Below are 20,141 nucleotides of genomic sequence, written 5' to 3'. Positions count from 1 at the left end.
TCAGAAAGACTAGAACTACAGCATTAAATACTAGCTTTATCATGGATACAAAGTTTTAAATCCTTAATTTCACAGCAGCAGTGTGCAATGCTGGTCATCCCACATGGATCTTTACTAGAGGGATTACTATTTTTAAGACAGGATTATAAGGTGTTACAAATACAAATATTGCAGTAGAAACACTAATGGCCCTGTAATCTGTCCAATCCACAGCTATTTTTGCAAAATTTTGCAAATTACCAAGAGTAAGTTATACAAATATTGAGTCATTAATAACTGCATGTTTCTAATGCAATCCTCATAAACTTAAGTAACAGTAGATAGGGTTGGCCCATGCTTTATGGTTTCTCTTTATGAATTCTTCTTAATTAATTTTAAGTTTTTCAAATGGACTAGAACTGCACGTGTCCAAATCTAGTCTCTAGAATATATAAATAATACATGAAGAATAGTTAGTACTGACTATATTTAGATCAGCAGAAAGCGTGGAAATAAAATGCAAATGAGTTTAATTAGAAAGCAGCCTGTCAAATCAGAAGATGGTTTAAATTGAGTCCAAAACTATTTCTTAGAATCTAATGTTATTTAAGTTGTTGTTGTTAAATATTTATAGGCAGTGTAAAGCTGAAAATATCCCTAAAGATTATGGTATGCACTTACACTTCCCTAGGCTCTTGTGGACCAATCACTTTTCTTCTCCCATGTGACTGAAGAGATGTGTCAAGTACAGGGTTTTGCAGGGTTTCAGCATAACCAGGGTGGTTTGAAATGTGACTTAGGCAACTGCATGCAGAAGACAGTAGAAAACAATTTGCTTTCCCTTCTTCTGTCTTGTCACGTAGAACCCTGTAAACACAGTTTAGCTCACAGTACAGAGCATTATTCTTTTCTAAGCACAGATGATAAAAGCACAATTTCTTGCAGCTTCAAAACTTTGAGGCCAGATTTCTCCACCTTTTATTCAGGAATCAAGGAAAAGCCCAGAGTGTTCTGTAATTAATGGTCTTTTCTATGTTTTACTTCCATCCCGGCACAGCAATCTTTTGTTATTAGCTGTATCCACATTGTAAGCTCTAGATAAGAAGAAATCAAAGTAAAAAAAGAACAAATAAAAGCACATTATAAAAAATATTAGTTTTCCAGGAGCGTAAAGAGTATAAAATATCCTACCCGTTCATTCCTACACATCCTTCACAGTTTGTGAAGGTACATGAAGCATTCAAATAGAGAACATCTCTCTAAAGGAGGCTGAGATTTTTTAAAAAAAGATATTGAGTTAAATAAAATGCTTTTTATTACTAAGCCAAAGGAAACATTGTAAAAATTATATATAGAAAGTAGCATTATTATGGCTGAAAGAGAAAGAGGAGGGATTCTTTGTAGAATTGCATTTCTATCACATGGCTTTTCATCTACCTTTTTTTTTTCCTGGGGTTTCTTAACCACTTTAATGAAGAGTCTTTTGTTTCTGTTTTTAAAGGAGAAGAAAAATGATGGCTTTGTTCTGTCCTTAAACAGTACACAAATCTTAATACAGAAAGCCCTTCTAGCCAATGTGATTTACTCTCTGACATTCAAAAAGGAAAATCTTTCTCCATTGGCGTTATTCATTACTTAATGTAGCTTTTAAAATACTCATTGAAAAGTCCTTACGTATGTATAAAGAAAAAGAGATTGCTTGACATACAAAGGCATGCTACCACCTCTTGAACTGTCCTTTGAAATAGTGAAGTGTTCCAAAACTGTGACATTACCATGTCATTTTAAAATATGAGAATTAAATATATGAAAGTACGATTTTGTTATCCAAACACACTTAACCTTATATTTCTGATTGCACTGCTACTTGTTACTGTTAATAAGTGAGTGCTTGGAAGGTACCTTAAGTGTCTGAAAATCTAACAAATAGAGAATTTTGTGGCTTGATCCTCAAACTAAGTTGGGCATGAAGACATTTGAGACCATGGGACTAAGTATGATAGGACTTGTTACATCAACTTGCTTGGCTTACAGGCAACACCAGCTGGATCAAGTTTTGTGCATATATATTTATATGTTTGGGTGTATGTGGGTTTATGTTATGTTGCCAGTGTGACCATGGTGAAATGAAAATATGTCTTTTAAAGAAATGTTCCAGCTGTACAGGTTATTGTTTTTCCTGTGACATTATATGACATTTTGTTCATATCATGAACATACACTATGCAATATATTATCCCTGTGGTCTCTTTAGGTTCTCCATATAGAGACAAGATCACTATAGCCATTCTTCAGCTGCAAGAGGAGGGAAAGCTCCACATGATGAAGGAGAAATGGTGGAGAGGGAATGGCTGCCCAGAGGAGGAAAGTAAAGAGGCCAGTGCTTTAGGAGTTCAAAATATTGGAGGAATCTTCATTGTGCTGGCAGCAGGATTGGTGCTTTCTGTCTTTGTAGCAGTGGGGGAGTTTTTGTACAAATCAAAAAAAAATGCCCAGTTGGAAAAGGTAAATATTGTCTTTTCATATTTTATTTTATATTTATGGTCTATTTAAATAATACTTTTAGCATTTGGTAGTAAACTGTAGGTGATGCGTACTAATTGCTTATTGGATAATACAGTACTTGTATAACAAAGGATCACAACAAAGTACCCAAAGTTTTACATTTACAGCTTTTAATTTGTCTTCAATGTGTTTAATTGTAGCCAGATTTCAGGACAAGTGACTATTTCTCCTCTTATTCGAGCCTGAAAAAAGACAGCTTTTTGCTCCTGGAAGTTCACTGCAGTTAATTTTATGGATGAAGAAGAAATCCGAAACTGTAATGGGAAACAAATTAATCTTCCACAGATAATTTTGATTTTTCAAAAGACAAACTGGCTGTAGCTCAAAGTGTCTATAAAAAATGTCTCTATAGAAATGTCTTTTCAGAAATATATACTTGGAAAGTTGTCCTGGCAGCATCTGGAAAATATTACATCAGCACGATTTTTTTTTGGTGGATTTACTACTAATGCAACATCCTATCACTTCAAACTGATTCAATTTTGAATATTCTAGTATTAATTTATTCTGTACTTGCAGTTTATACAATCACAATTATGTAATTGTGCCAATGCCAGTAATATCTTGTGAAAATCTTAGATGGAATTATCACTTTTCCACAATAAATAGGCAAATGCATATATATATATATGTTTCCATGTTTGAACCTAAATTCAAATTATGTTTGATTTCTGTGACATATTCTGAATTTTAAAAACTGAGATAAACTGTTGGATTTTACTAGATTTTTTTCTTGCTTTCTTCTCTCCTTTTAAGGAGCTTGTGACCTATGGCAATTTCTATATTTGTATTTAGTGATTTAAATTAATAAATTCAGTAGTAAATCCAACAGCTATATTTACACTGATATTTTTCCAGATGCTACCAGAGATTTTTTGTAACTTGAATAATTTCTCAGAAAATTTACAATCTGTTTTCACCTCATTTGGGGAAACCTTTCGGTACGCAAGTGTTCTGTTATAATCATGTTGTTAAAGAAGTTTTTTTCTAATACATACACAGGCAGTGTGAGGTCACAAGGTCCTAAACACAATTTGAACATGGCTACATTTTATTAAATTGTTAAAGGATCCTTTAGATCCTCTACTTCATAATACTACAGGCTGATTCCTTTCTGTTAACATGCTATTGGAATGTCATGCTTTTGAAATGAATTTGTGAGGAAAAAGATACCATTTACTTAAGTAAGAAGTGTTAAATCCTAATAATTTTTGTGTACTCCTAAAGTGGATATGGATTGCATATAGCAGTATTATTTGGTTTAGCTTTCCTGGATTTTTAACAAATACTATTTTGATAATAATCTTGTAACATGAGTTCAGTATTTTGTGGGGTGTGAATGCATATTTTACATGACAACAGCATGTTGGAAGTTGTGTGAGGAAGCAAAGAAAAACTTTTTAATTAAGGACTCATTTCTCAAACCCCTATGGTTTTGTAGTTTTGTTTTTCGAGGCTTAGTGTCTTTGGGTTTTTTGTTTTCTTTTCTTTTCTTTTTGTTTATTAATGATGGATAGATATAGTAATGACTGGAAGTATCTCACCTTTTAACAGTACTTGTACCAGAAAGGTCTCAGCATACAAACAGGTACTGAGGTATTTGAGAAAGTTAGGAATGGATCTGAAGCAGTTAAGAGAGTCAGATGTCTCTCCTTTCTTTGGTCCTTGCTACCAATCTCTCCCCTTCCTTCACTTCCCTACTACACACATATACCCTGATATCAGGAGACCCAGAAATTTTCAAGAGGATTTATGGAATGAAATTAACAGGAAAATGATGCCAGCATCCTTACACACAGCCTGCCCCAGCATGCCATCACCCAGAGACTTTCAGTGAATGTCTTCTTCCATCCTCTGCAAATATATCAGTTCCCCTTTGCCAAGAAGAGTGAGCAGCAGCAGCCAAAGGGTAGGTTAGCAATACCGTCATCTGTCCTCAGGTTCTACATCTCCTCTACTCCAATGGGTAAACCATGCAACTAATGCTGCCTTGGTTATCCCATAGGGTGAGAGGAGACACTATTTTTGTAACATTACATCCCTTTACAATCAAAATAGCAATATGATATTTCTACAATGCTTGTCAACATTTGAATCATAGAATCATTCGGTTGGAAGAGACCTTTGAGATCATCAAGCCCAACTGTACCTGTTCAATACTAAATCATATGCCTGAGCACCATGCCTACCTGTCTTTTAAACACCTCCAGGAATAGTCACTCAACCACCTCCCTAGGCAGCCTGTTCCAGTACCTGATAACCCTTTCAGTGAAGAAATTTTTCCTGATATCTAGTCTGAACTTCCTCTAGTGCAACTCGAGGACATTTCCTCTCATTCTATCACTTGTTACTTGGGCAAAGAGATCAACATCCACCTTGACACGACCCCCTTTCACGTAGTTGTAATGAGCAATAACGTCTCCCCTCAACCTTTTCTTCTTCTGTTTAAAAAAACCCAGTCCTCTCATCCACTCCTCATAAGACTGATTCTCTAGCCCTTTCACCAGCTTTGTTGTCCTCTGGACACACTCCAGCACCTCTTATAGTGAGGGGCACAAAAATGAACACATTATTTGAGGTACGGCCTCACCAACACTGAGTACAGGGGCACAGTCACTTCCTTGATCCTGCTGGCAACACTGTTTCTGACACAAGCCAGAATGCCATTGGCGTTCTTGGCCACCTCAGCACACTGCTGACTCATATTTAGCCAGCTGTCAGCCAACACTCTCAGGTCCTTCTATGCCAGGCAGCTTCACTCTTCCACAAGTCTATAGCACTGCATGGAATTGTGCCCCAAGTGCAGGACGTTGTTGAATCTCATGCAGTTGGTTGCAGCCCATTGATCCAGACTGTCAAGATCCCTCTGTAGATCCTCTCTACCCTTAACCAGGTTGGCACATTCTCTCAGCTTAGTGTCATCTGCGAACTTACTAAGGGTATGTTCAATTCCTTCATCCAGATCATTGATAAAGATATTGAACAGAACTGGACCCAACACTGAGTCCAGGAGACAGGGAAGATCAAAGGTCATTTTAACAACCAAGGAAACAAAAGATATCATGTAACTCCATCTGCTAAATATATGGAGTATCCTGGGATATAAATGGGCATATTAAAATGTGTGTCCTTTCAATTTATAAAAAATACAGAGTTGCATTTGTAGTGTGGAGGCATTGCAGATTTAATGTGTATAATCTAGATACATTTTTTTAACCATTTTTTATTTCACCTGCTCCTGGAGCGCACACATGAACAGAGACATTAGCTAGTGTGAATTTAATTGGAGGCGTCAAATCTTGAAAGGAACTGAGCTCAGAAAAGCAGTAAAAGTTTGTTATTTGCTAAAATACTCTTGCATCTTATATCCAAACTGATTTAGGATGTCCATGCACCTCATGTGTTGAGAAATCCAAAGGAAATGTGTGATTTTATCTGTAGTCTTTCTGGGAAACAGCTGTCAACAAGCAGAATACCACACAGGAATTCATGCAACAAAACCACTTTCAGATGCAGAGAAATTCCTCTTTTACTGACACCTTTCAAAAGCAAAAATAATTCTGTGTGTTATCACAGTTAAACTGGCAGTTGCTGAGATTTAATATGACTAGTTTGAAAGAAAATAAGAAAAATAAATGCCCTAATTTCCTAAGTATTTTCTAGAAGATCCAGAGCTGATGTATGTAAAAAGAACAATATATGCATTCAATTCTGCTGTCATTTATAGCCATTCAAAACTCGTTGAGCCATAAGCAGGTCAGAACTAAGTGTGTTTGTGAAAAAATATCAGATTTACATTTTAATAATTTTGAACCGTTAAGTACTTAAAAAAACCCGTGAAATTAGGCACATGTCAGTGTACCTTAGCTGTTTATCTCACTATGGGACATCTGGTCATAGGCTTCCTACAATACAAAATACTAGATTAAAACTTAGAGTGAACTGATACAGTAACACCAACAAAGAATTTCTGGAGTTATACGATCAGATCATAACCATGAACATCAGTTAAATTAGCCTCTCTCAAATAGTTATGTATTTGTAATCGATTACAAATTCAATTAAAACAATAACTAAAGTGATACAGTTTTATATTTTTACATACATTTCCCAAAAAATTAAAACCCAATTGAACTTTTTATGGTAAATAATTCACTGCTCAGCTGTTGAGTTCAGAAAGAGCAGCCTAGGTAGTTTATCATACAAGGTATAATGAACTAGCTGTTAGCAGGACTGGACCCAAGAGACAACAGTAGCTGTGAATATAGTTGTGTGTTATATACAAAATAGTGGTTTATTTACAATTTCAGATCTCATTGTACAAGAAATTCTGAATGCTGAATTGTTACCTGTATACGAGACTATGTCTTTGAAGACAGCACAAATTTAATGGGCTGATTTTTGCCCAGAATAAATTGTTTTAAAATATTTCACACATGGATATTTCTGCAAAATACACAAACCATGTTTTGGTTTGATAATGCAAGGATAGCAGAAACAGAAATTTCAGATCTTAGCTGGCTTAAAAATTAGTGCAGATCTAGTGGGCTGAAGATACTTTATGATATAGTGGTATTTGATCTTAAGCTTATCAGGAATTAAGTGTGGTTTTGCCATACTTGCCAGTAATACTGAATTTACGGTCTACCTCAAACACATATATGAGTAATGTGATAGCCTGGGGTGTGTTTTGGGCTACATAACTACTCTTGTCCTACCTAGTACATAGCCTCACTACTCTTTTTCAGAGTATTGGGAATGACAAAGCTTTGTCCTTGTGGGTGACAGAATTTTGACATTCTAGTTGACACATCAGGAAGGGGTAGGAGGAGGTGGCAGGCTGAAGGCTGTCCTGACTGCTTTCCTGCAGAGTAACCACAAGATGATGCCATCTAATTTCTCAGAGCAAAATTTAATTGTTACTTTTTCAGAGAATTTATATTACAATGCTCACTTATTTTTTAATTGCAGTCTTTCTATAAAATGCTAAAGGCTTCTATTCTTTCTTATTGTTTATAATACAAACATCTAAGTCCATCACCTGCTTGGAAACATGTTATAAAGCAGACCTTTTTTATTTAGTTGATCTTGACAATAAATGCTCAGTCATTTGCATTTTGTAATTGCTTTTGCTGGTGAATGACCTGCTTCCTGTTTTTAATAGGCACTCAGAGGGCAGTGAATAAGGAATGTTAGAAACAGAAGCCATTTAAAACAATTACTCTATCCTTTTTTTTTTTTTGGAAGTACTTCAATGTGTTATGGATTTATGTCCATGTCATACATTTAAGGGCCAGGGAAAACTTTGACCTTGGAGACCATTAATATTCAGCATAATAAATTGATGATTCTCAGTTTGAGAATTTGTTGACCTTTCTTCTTTATTTTTTTCATGAAAATCTTCTCTTATGTTATTTCTATTTTGATACCACCTTCACAAAGTGATCACATATTGCCATAAATTTCAGCTATGCAGTAGAAACTATGTGCATACTGCTGAAATCTTTAGCATGGAATTGCTGAAGGCAATGTCAAGAATATATAGAACATTGCTTGTTATCATTTCTGCAATTGGTTGTCCTTGTACCTGCATTTATTAGTGTAGTGGAACCACACCCTTCCCAAGATGCAAGGAGGGGCCAAGGGCCTGAAAAAGCTCTTGCACTGTAATTGTATACAGTAGATGCCATGTCCTGATTGTTCTTCTTTCAAATACAGTTTAACTGTTTACATGAAGATAGCGTAAAACTTAACACAGATTTATTTGTCACAGAATCAAAGAATGGTAGGGGTTGGAAGGGACCTCTGAAAATCATCTAGTCCAACACTACTGCTAAAGCAGTTCACTTACAGCAGGTTGCACAGGAAAGTAGCCCAGTGGGTTTTGAATATCTCCAGAGAAAGAGACTACACAACCTCCCTGGCCAGCCTGTTCCAGTGCTCCATCGCCCTTGTAGTAAAAAAGTCTTTCCTCACGTTGAGGTGGAACTTCCTGTGTTCCAGTTTGTATCTGTATCCCCTTGTCCTCTCACTGGGCCCCATTGAGAAGAGACTGGCCCCATCCACTTGACACCTGCCTCTTAGATACTTATGAGAGCTGATAAGGTCTCCTCTCATTTTTCTCTTTTCCAGGCTAAACAGACTGAGCTTACTCAGCCTCTCCTCATGGAAGAGATGCTCCTGTCTCTTGATAACTTTTGTGGTCCTCTGCTGGACTCTCTCTAGTTTTTCTAGAAGCTCTTTGCTCATCCATGCAGGTTTTCTGCCTCCTGTCCTCAATTTCTTACCCCTAGGGATGCACAAATCTTGAACCCAGAGGAAGAAGCACTTGAAGACTTCCCAGCTTTCTTGGACCCCTCCCTCCACCTTCTAGAACCCCATTGCACAGGATTATTTCAAATAAGTCTTTGAGCAGGCTCAAGTTACCTCTCCAGCAGTCCAGTTGTGTAATCCTGCTTATTGCCTTGTTTTTTCCATGCAGGATTCTTAACTCCACCATTTTGTGGTCACTGTAGCCAAGGCTGTCCGCAACTTTCACACCATGAAAGAGACCTTCTTTCTTTTTTAGTACAAGGTCCAGCAGCACTCCTCCCCTTGTCTGGTCATCCACCACTTGTGTCAAGAGGGACCTTGTGTCTAGGTCCTTCGACAATTGGTTTGCACCACAATAAATTTAATTCATTATGTCTTGGAATGCTTCTTTTTGGAACTGATGTGAGCAAAATGCATGCATATAACTTTCTCTAAATGGGATGGTCTTATAGAAACAGGTTAATCAGTACTGAAATATTGTGGATGCTTATTTATCAGCAGGATACGCAGAAAGTCAGTATTTCCTTCTTCATTTTAAGTGTTATTACTGGACAACGGTGTATAATGAAATTACCACAATAATTTCAAAAGAGAAATGAAAAGATTTTTAGGATTCTTCTTACTTTAATAGAATATTGTATGGTTTGGTTTCTTTTACCCATTTTAATAAATTAGTTTTCATTAAAGTATTTTTCGTTACTTTCACAAAAAATGCAGTTATGACAGTTCTCTGAACTCCAGTATTTCTGATAGTTTAATACAAAAAAACCCTTTGATATTTGGGACAGTAATTCATAATAGTTTTGGAACAATCCCAAAGTAAATCCCACCCTAGTGATTTTCTTATCCTTTCCAGGGGGGAAGGTAGTTCAAAAGATTTTAGAGTTGAAAAGCCTCTTCCTCAGGCTACAATAAACAAAATAACATGTCAATTCTTGGTAAATCAAAGTAAAAGCTTAGGGATTTATACCCCAAGTAACTTTTATACAAAGTACTGTTAGTGATATATTCTGTATTGTAATGTCACATTTTGTAATGGAATAACCTCGGATTTTTTTATGTTGGCTGGGAAAAGCAGCAACAGCTGTGACAGCTCATGAAAGGAAATGTTTTCACAACTTTAGCGCATTACGTTCTGCAGATATCCCGTTGGAAAACTGGGAAATTCCATCATCCTGTACTCCCTTGAGCACTGTATGTAGAAGTGTAGACTTGTATGGATAATTTGTGTGTGTATAAGTGCACAGATTACTTGAAGTTGAGGTATTAGTTATAATTAAATGGCCTCTTGGAAATTACAAAAGTATATATCTGCGGGTATTTCTAATGCAAGGAACTTTTACAGAAAACAACAAAAAAAACCAAAAAAGCCAAAATGCAAAATCAAACACGCAACTTCCTCCCTTTCACAGAAAAGATATGAAAAGGCAAAAATAGAAAATGTGGAAAAAAGCAGTTTCATTGACCGTGGCATTTTAAAAATCATTTGCAAATAATAAAATATTGAAACCAAGATCTCTATTTTGAGTTTTGATTGCAGCTCCACCATTATATATTTCATACTGGAACTTGTTTCTGAGGTTTTTTTAGTTTCTTAACTTATATCAGTTAAGAAACAAAGAAAAAAGATTAGAAATATACATAAAGCTGACCATTGCACAAGTACACGTGTAGTAATATGATTTCAGGAGGTTCAGTGTTGCTCCATGGATAGTCACACCAAGATCAGGACTTAAATTATAGGTCTGAGTTATGGAATATTTTATGTCTGACAGGAATTTAATAGTATATAAAATTTTTTTAGAAACCCCTACATGTTATTTATTTCATAGAAAGTAGAATTAGTAGAAAGAAGAAACATTGACATTATATAACTATTGACTCCTGTAAAAAAATATTTTCTTCATTCTCAAGGAAAAAAATATCAGATTATAGAGTTTACCTTTCCAAGAATTTTTCATTGACTTCCTCTAAATATTATTTTAACATGTAATATGTACAAATATATATATATATAAATCTTTGGTTTTGAATTAATCAGCTACATTATAGCTAAATTAATTACTAAATACAGTTCAGTTCATCTGGTTTAGATTACTTTGACTTTTGTATAAGCCAGCAGAGTAACAACAAGCACTTCCAGATGTATCTTAGATTGAGAAAATATCCTAGACTGCCAGGTGACACCATGTAATGATAGAAAAATAGATGCTAACCATTTTGATATTAAGTAGTAGAGTATGACTTATAGTTAGTGTTTAAAAAACAGTAGGAAATGTGAGCATTAAATTAATACTTATACTCTCTATCTGTTCAATATGTTTTGAGGCTATGCCAGATGTTATATTAAGTTTATACTGTCACACTGAACTATAAAACTAGTATAAATTTTTATAGCGAAAAATGTACAGTGGGCTTTAACTCAGCAAACTTTTTTTTTAAAAAAGCTGTTCAACTACACCTAACCTCAGGTAAGAGAGGTTGTACTTATTTTCTAAAATGAACTATTTATTTTCAAATTAAACCCCATGGTGTTAAATACCGCATTTTAGTCTGAATAGATTCATGCTCCAAAGGATTATTTACATATTATCACCACCTACTTCCACCATGCCTGAAGATCAACAAACCCGGCCTTCTCTTAAACAAACAGAGAATGAATTTAGATGCAGGATCTAAAAATATTTAACAGGCGAATGTACTTTCACATCCAGTGGCTGAGCATTGAAGATCTCAGGTTGCTGATTTCAGTACAACCAGGATCATCTCTGCTGAAAAGCAGACAAATATCCTGCACAGCTGTGATCACAACGTAGAGAACCATTAAAATGCTGCATTGGCTAACGTTCCAAATAAGATAAGCAATGCTAATATTCTGTTATTTATTTGATCATCAGGAGCTATATGGCTAAAGTACCATGAATTACTATCAACACTTATGAAACACTTGGCAGTCATTTGTAGCCACTGTCCAGATGATGGACTGCAGTAATATGTTCTGGAAAAGGATCTGAACTGCTGTGGCAAGCTTCACACCAGTAGAAATAACTGCCACTAGTTGAAATGCAAGTGACAAATAGTCATTATCACCATTAATTCAATTTGAATACCCATAACAAGACTTGGGAACCTGGAGAAATCTGAGGCCATATGCCTCTTTCACAAGAGGTGGAAGTGAATAATAAGGGTAGTTAATATCTTCTGGATGCTTCCCTTTACTTGTTCCACATAACACCTATCTACCTGGGATTAAGCTGCCCTCACACCCCCTTTTCAGCCAGGTACTGGAAGCGCAAAATAACTGCACCATCCTGGTCTCTCAAAAGAGTAGGACTGTGTATCATCTGAGTGCTGATGACACCACAGCCCAAATTATTTCATTATCTCCTCAGTGGCCTAATACACATGCTGAAAGGAGAGATGACAGGATGAAACCTTGTGGAATCCTGCATGAAAAAGAGCCCTCGGGGCTGATGAGCAATTGCCCTTTGCCATCCTCTGGGATTTCTCTGAGAGGAAAGAGTGGAACCACACAAGTGCAATCCCAGCTGCCCCAGCCTAGGTCCACAGGTGAGTCAGAAAAATATCATGGTCAGTGCAATGGACAGAAAGGCTGCTGGCAATGCTAAATAAAGCTACCTTTGAAAAAGCTTTCTGCACTATTAGGAGTTCCCCATCAATGACACTGTAGCTGTCAGGTTGCACTCAAACTGGAAATCAGGTTAAATAATTTCAGAAGAGTTTAAATGCACTCTGCTTTACCAGAAGTCTCTGTCATTCACTAAAGTACATTTTGTTTTGGCAGGAAATTAATTTTAGAATGAGAGTGGCTGAATTGGGTTTTTTTGGACCCCAATAGATAATTTATTTAAAGCAAGCTGGAATCTTTATTTGCCTCTGAGAGACACTGACAATGTGTGCCAGAACTGGTCTGCAATGAGGTCTTCTATGTCATCTAAGTTCATCACATAACTCTAAAAGTCAGTGAGCACTTCAGCCTGCAGAATATTATTTCAATATTGCTTTGTTACAGGAAGGGTCAGTCCCATCAGATTCTTCTTGATCCCCTGCATAAAATGCCTAGAAGAGTCTTTGAAACAGTCGACATTCAATTCAATTACAAGATGAAGCACTTCTTGCTTCAGCAAGCTGTCTGGAATCACTCTACTTCTCTTGACTTTGTAGATATAATGGTGGAAAAAAAGCTTAATTTATGGAATATAAATTTTCATTTTGCTTGATACTATTGTCTTCATTTGCCTAAGTGAAGAAATCTCCCATACATTTTGGCCTGAAAATAACTTCTTGAAATGGCTCTTTATTCTACTTATACCAAAAAAGCAATAATTGCTAAATCTGAAATTGAGAATATGTTGGCGATTTGTTCAGCTAATTGATGTGAACTTACTCTTCAGTGTACTCATGCGTTACACATGCTATGAAGTGAAAATGTGCTACATCAGAAAAGTCCGTAGCAAAATATTTTTAATGTAATCATGTGTATATATACACATATATATATATTTCTGTGTCAGTACATATGTATGTGTACAACCTTCGGTCAACAATCATGTCTAAGACTAGGTATACAACTGAGCAACCTAAAATCTGATAATTACAAGTACACTTTATCTTCTTCTGGAATGGCAATGCCTTAGCTACAATGAAATATTATTTCTCCTTTTCTGAGGTTATTTTCACTCCATTAGTTGTTCATCTCTGTGATTCTAAGTCAACATTTGCTAGGATTCATGTTTCTGTCAAGGGGGTTTAAGATTGACAAGTTTTCCATATACACATTCAAAATCCCTGGAGAAGTGGCATATGGAAGCAGAAAGCGATTAGAAGGGATAGTCAGGGTAGGTCTGTGCATTCATTCTTAGCTAACTACAACAACATGAAAAACAGTTTGATTGATACATCCTATTAGATGTTAGAATGCTGACCCATAACATAACAAGCTGATGCAGCAGTACTGCTCTTACTGCTTTAAGAAAACTAAACAAAGCTTCAAATAATGTTTGACACAAGACTGGAAATAACGAACTTTGAGTAAATCTTAGAAGTTTTTTATTGCATGTTGACAGTCAACCCTACATTACCTGCATCAAAGATGGAAAAAATAAAAAACAGCAAATGACTGGAAATTGTAAGATTTCAAAGATGTTGAATGTCATTCATTTAAATGAGAATGTTGAGGGTGGTGCAGGCACACTATTCCTCTCTTCCTGTTGCTCCTTTTAGGCTATTAAAGAAATAACTGTGGTGATACTCTCATAGTTCTGTATCTAATGAATGCTAACATGTTTTCTATTTACTTTTCTAAATTCCTGTAAAGAAACATAATGAAAATAGTTTAAATATTGTTTAGCTTTCATATTAATATATACATGCAAAGACAGGGTTTGTTATTTTTTTTTTCTCTTCAGGCAGTAAAGCCATGCAAAACCTGTCTAGATAGATTGCAAACAGTGGCAATATTTTGCAAAATTATTATCTTGATTCTACAAGACTTGTGATCTCTCATCTGTGGTGAAGAATGTAAGAGGTATTAGTTAATTCACTCTTCTTAAGGAGATGTGTTTTTTCAAAATTACTGTGTTAAAAGGTGAAGAAATACAATTCTGATTGAAATATTCTATTGTATACATGGTATCCCCACTTAGAATTGCAGCTCTTTTTTCCTAATCTTTTTAGTGATGGCTTTGCTGCAACAAAACTGTTGCATTTAACTATGTTGTTGTTTAGACAACTGTATGTCTTGCTTCAGCTCTTCTACTTTGGCTTATATATAAGATTACTTGGAGGCAGCATTTACTTTCTGATAACATTTAAGAAGACAACTTACAGTTTTATAAGGGTTGGTGAAAAATCAATAACTGATGATCTCGTAACATGCTTGCAGTGTGGAAGGTAAGTTGGGAGCAAAGGGTTATTTTCTTTGAATTAGGCAGAGTCTTGTAATATACGCTAAAAGTGCTCAATATCATGATGGACAAGTGTTTTGAAATGTAGCCTATAAGTTCTGTAAACATTTCACTGTTTTTGCCTAGCAATCTGCTTGGTTAACTGAATTCAGGATAGAGACATTGGAGTATGTTTCATAAAATCGTATCTGAAAATGTCATTTATCTGTAAGAAAAAAAAAGTATTCGAGAGCTGCTTGATATGTTCATGTCTAATTATCCAGAAGTTTTATCCTAACTGTGAAAGAACACAAAGTTTAACTGTATAGAAAATGGAGACTGTACACAGATTGGAACAGAAATGAGAAAAGAAGAAGATTTCTATTAAAAAAGAAAGGTCAAATATAAAGTAATCCTTTGTAAACATTTTTTGAACATGGTTTTGCAGTATGTGGGAAAACTATTCCTCGTATTTGTCAGATAGAACCCAAAGGAGAATAAGATCCAGGTCATGAACTTTTACATACCCTTGAATTGATCTTTTTCAAAATACACAAATATTGCAGGAGAGTGGGGGAAAAAAAAAGAAATCTAATACATCTCTTATTCAGTACTCAGTTACAAAAGCAATGGTACTGTCTGGGAGCTAATATTGTTTTCAGATATCTGATATTTTAAAACACACAGCATAAAATATTATACTGTTTTGTAAATGATTGCAGATCTTTGCAAAATTTTTTGGTAGATTGAGGCATTTTAAAAAGGCTTCACGCTGTTTTGGCACTCTTATTAGATGTCTTGGAGAAAAAAGACAAGGGATAGCCTTTAAAGTGTTAAGTGCTAATACACTATTTTGAAATTTAAAAGGATTTTGTTCCTCAAGATCTTTCATTTATGTCTTTGAAGGCAGAGGTGAGAGCCATATAATAACTGGAGGTGGTGTAATGCTGAAAGTTGCAGCATTTACTTCTTAATGGATTCCCCACAAAATTCCAGAGTTATGTGCTAGGTTCCCCACAGAGTGAAAATGCCAAGATCTGCAAGCATTACCACTTTAGTCTGTAAGCCATTAGGGAATATTTGATTAAAACTTGCCCTTTCAAGAGATTTCAGGGCTATTTTCAGATTCATAATCACAACTGTTCTGATATTAAACAACAGCACTTTCTTTAAAAAAGTGAAAGAGAATTGAATACTTTCTTTCAAAGTACCACTGGATAGGAAAAGGTACTGTTTCCTGCTTGCTACACAATTATAAGCAAAGATATCTTATGCATGAAGATCTGACATATTACAGCTCAGATCATTAATTTAATAATGTTAGCCACCTCATTCACACAATGAAAGCCATAAATTCTGTCTTGGATGTCAATCCAATGCACTGGAACATCTTTAAAAGGGATTGCTAATGAATGTCCATTGCAAAAGTCAGTCTTCACAGCCAGTCAGAAATAATGAGTTTTGTCTTGAATTTTGGCCTCTGCAGAAGGTCTAGTGCTTGACTCTTTATCAGAGAGATACACCTCTCTCTTCTTTGGATTCACACCTTAAACTTTTCTTAGCTGTGGGTGGCTAACCCCTCTATCATACGTTGACTTGGTGTCATTCTTTTCTTTCAAACGCAGCAGGATAAAATAACGTTTGACAGGAAGATTATCACAGCCAGAGTAATATTACCCTTTCTTTCCCACATGCCTATTCCCTTATTCATGCAAAGCATTAGAGAAGATGGCATTTGTTTAGGATTTGGAGGATTCAGGTTCAGTTCTAACCCATGACTGTGACAACTCATGTTTGTACTCTTTTGCACTTAACAGATTGTTACATAAAAATATTGAAAATGTCACTGAAACAGGAACTACCTCTGAAGTCTTTCCTCTATCGCAGTGTGCTCTAATCTTTAATCTACAGAACAGCCCACGTTCTTGCTCTCTCCGTTTGTCTCACTCTGCCTTTGTTAACTGCTTCTATGGGAAGTGGAACAGGATTTGTAGGTGGCAACTGCAACTGTTTTTCACTTGAAATGATCTGATGCTTGTAGGTTACAGCCATTTACTGAGACGCTGAAGCTTAAATCTCATCTGGCAGAGGATGGTATTGTAACGTTTGCCATGTGACCTTCTTTAAGAGTTGTAACTTTTTTTGAGGAACTTCATTTGTTAAGTCCTTTCAGAGCATGCTTGCCGAATTGATTGCTTACTTATGCAGAAATAGAATGTGAGACCTGATGGGATACAGGAGTTAGCCAATGTGTTTAGCAAAGTTTCTACTGACTATGACCAAATGACAAACCTATAAATTTTAATGTGGAAAACTGAGTACCTTACTGCTCAGAGGGATTTCAGCACTGGAGGTTGTAAGATGAATGTAGATTTTGATAAAGACAATTTTTATTTAGTCTCCTCACCAGGTACAGCCAGGTGCTTAAATATTTTCTGGATATCATGAGCAAACTCCAGGTTTGTATGAGTAATGGAGACGTAACAGCTACAAATAAAGCAGAATTCTTGGTTTGGGAGATAAATTAGACAACTATATATTGATTCAAGATGTACTACTAATCACACAAAATCAAGAGGTACCAAGAGATATTTACAGTAATTCCAGGTGCTCTGTGGATTTTTTTTTTGCTTGCTCTTTTTTCTTTTTCTTTTTTTTTTTTCAAGATCATCTCCTTGGACTGGAAATTAGTTATTAAGAAAACAAAATGAAACGGACTAGATTGTACATCTAATTTTCTTTGGGTGAAAACAATTGTCAAAGGCTTATCATAACATCTCAGGCTCTCAGATGTGTTCTTTAGTTAATACGTTTAAGTATTAGCTGGAATACATTTAAGTATGTTATAAAAGAGATTAATTCACAGACTGACATACTGTGACTCCTCTTCCTTACTTCCATATTTCTTCCATATTTGAGCTCTCACACTGAGGAGAAGCTAATTGCTCAGGACACTATTAGCACTTGAGAATTCAGTCAGACTAAAGGAATAGGGGAGATTTTTATCTTACTTTTCAAATTTCTTGCACTGTAAAAAGGAAATAAGTCTTTGAGGATCTAGCCTTTGGTAAAAACATGTTAATAAACTTTTTCACACAATACACTTTTCATAAAGATCAATGAAATGGAATATTTTTCGCAAATACATACTACTGAAATGATAGTAAGCAGTGGAAGAAGTGTTTTGATAGAGTATGTATTAAAAATAAGTAGATCAAAGGCTCATAGAAACATCCAAGTTGGAAAAGTCCTTCAAGATTACTACATCTACATGCCTTTTAAATACCACCAGGGATGATAATTCAACCACTTCCCTGGTCTGCTCATTCTAATGCTTAACAACCCTTTTGGTGAAGCAATTTTTTCCTGATAGGGAGTCTAAAGCTCTCCTGGCACAACATGAGGCTGTTTCTTCTTGTCCTATCACTTGTTACTTACACTCATCTCACTACAAGCTCCTTTCAAGTTGTTGTAGGGAATGGTAATATTTCCCCTCAGCCTCCTTTTCTGCAAATTAAACAGCCCCAGTTCCCTCAGCTGCTCCTCATAAGACCTGTGCTCTAGACTTTTCACCAGCTTCGTTGCCTGTCTCATGACACACTCCAGCAGATATTCATTTTCAGTACTGGGTCTGCATTTTAACAGTATTTAAATATTACTTTAGGTAAAATTGTTGTTTTGTTGAGGAATAACTATTAAAATCATACAGAAATGAAATATATTATTTTGAAATATGGGCGCGGAGATTTTAATGAATACTTAATAAACATGTTACATTCAGATGCTATTCTGTAAGGCTAAACTACGTTAACAGAACATCTGTTTGAAATATTTTTAGATATCGTATGCATCCATAGTCAGCAGCTGCCAGATAAATAATTGTAGAGACAAGGTGATTTTTTCACTGAGCCATCACAGCTTGATAAGTCATTTTAATTATTATGTGATGCATATTTAAAAGACAGCAATTTGTTATGAGCTCCAGGCTGAGACAAAACAAACTCACAGGACTAACAAGGCTGTGCTAATAGAGTGAATCTACTTCTAGAAATTGCAGCTAGATATTTCTTACAGCGTGTTTTGTTTTTTTTCTTCTTTTTCCTTTATTTCCCTCTGTAGAGGTCCTTCTGTAGTGCGATGGTAGAGGAGCTAAGAATGTCTCTGAAGTGTCAGCGTCGGTTAAAACATAAGCCACAGGCCCCTGTTATTGTGAAAACAGAAGAAGTTATCAACATGCACACGTTTAACGACAGAAGGTTGCCGGGTAAAGAAACTATGGCATAGAGCTGGGAAGCCAAATAGCACAAACTGTCATCTTTTTTCCAAACCTTGCGAGAATGTTTCCTGTGGAAATATGCAACCTGTGCAAAATAAAATGAGTTACCTCATGCCGCTGTGTCTATGAACTAGAAACTCTGTGATCTCAGCAGTTGCAATGGCCAGACTCGAATCACAAGCATCATGGATCAATCAAGTTATGCAGGGTTACACTCTTCGTCATGGGTTTCCACCATTCTGAATGAATGAATGTTCCATGTGAGTTTTGTGGCTGGTTTCAAATGCAGTCTCAGTGAGAAATTACAGGTTCCTTTTGAAGTTCAACTGTTGCCAGGAGATGGAGAATAAATGTCCAAGATGATAATAACTATGGAAGGAGTCTAGTAAAAGTAATAACTTGGAACTGTAGTAGAACAAGAAACCATATGCTCTTCTGAACTTCCAGGCATAGAAGAGTTGTTAACTGCTGGTAGACTGAAACTACCATCTGGACAGGCCATATGAGCTTCCTGGATGGAAGAAATCTTAAAGTGAAGAAACATGAATTCCATGAATAGAAGGATAAATATGAGGATGCTCACCTGCTTTTTGGACTTTCTTTGTCACTGAACTAAGTAAATAAAAACAATAATAATAATTATAATAATGATATAAAAATAAAGCAGTAACTTAAATTTTCCTGGGCTGGAACTTGGAGCTAAAAAACCGGAAATATCCATAATTTTGACCCAATTTTTAGATGAATGACAGTTCCCTTAGTGCAAAGAATGTATCTTACAACTTTTAGATATAAGCAATTACTTTTTTTCTTTAATTGTGAAAGGGGGAAGTATGGGGGGGGGGGGGGAAGCAGTGTATTTCACACATAGAGGGCTTGCATTTTAGCCTGAATGGGCTTTGAAAACCTTCTTCCTGCTACTAATTGAACTCAATGGAGCCTGTGTAATTCTCACTAATGTTGGAAGTGGGATGAGTCACCTAAAAGAAGTGAATGTGGAGAACTTTAAGGAGGACTGCATTTTTCAATACAGTCACAGTACTAAATGAACAAAACTCTTGAGCAGTTTTTTTTTTCAAAAAAAAAAATGTTCAGGTTTATTT

At 35.8% G+C, this 20,141-nt stretch overlaps 1 protein-coding gene across 3 annotated transcripts in view; it reads left to right on the top strand.

Moving 5' to 3' along the window:
* Positions 1-19,649, top strand: part of GRIK2 (glutamate ionotropic receptor kainate type subunit 2) — a 394,676-nt gene extending 375,027 nt beyond the window's left edge. For 2 of the 3 annotated variants that reach the window (XM_069851128.1, XM_069851130.1), the window contains 3 exons: positions 2,234-2,484; positions 12,249-12,426; positions 18,882-19,042. In XM_069851128.1, coding sequence (XP_069707229.1) covers positions 2,234-2,484; positions 12,249-12,426; positions 18,882-18,895 — 443 coding nt within the window. In that variant the 3' untranslated portion in view covers positions 18,896-19,042. Of the gene's footprint in view, positions 1-2,233; positions 2,485-12,248; positions 12,427-18,881 lie in introns of all 3 variants that reach the window. The other variant, XM_069851131.1, reaches the window with a different exon arrangement.
* Positions 19,650-20,141: the final 492 nt, after the last annotated feature.

Source organism: Phaenicophaeus curvirostris, chromosome 2 (assembly GCF_032191515.1).
Source record: "Phaenicophaeus curvirostris isolate KB17595 chromosome 2, BPBGC_Pcur_1.0, whole genome shotgun sequence".
In the NCBI taxonomy this organism is placed as follows: domain Eukaryota; kingdom Metazoa; phylum Chordata; class Aves; order Cuculiformes; family Cuculidae; genus Phaenicophaeus; species Phaenicophaeus curvirostris.
Note: the sequence above shows the minus strand (reverse complement) of the source record. Positions and strands in the feature narration are given on the sequence as shown.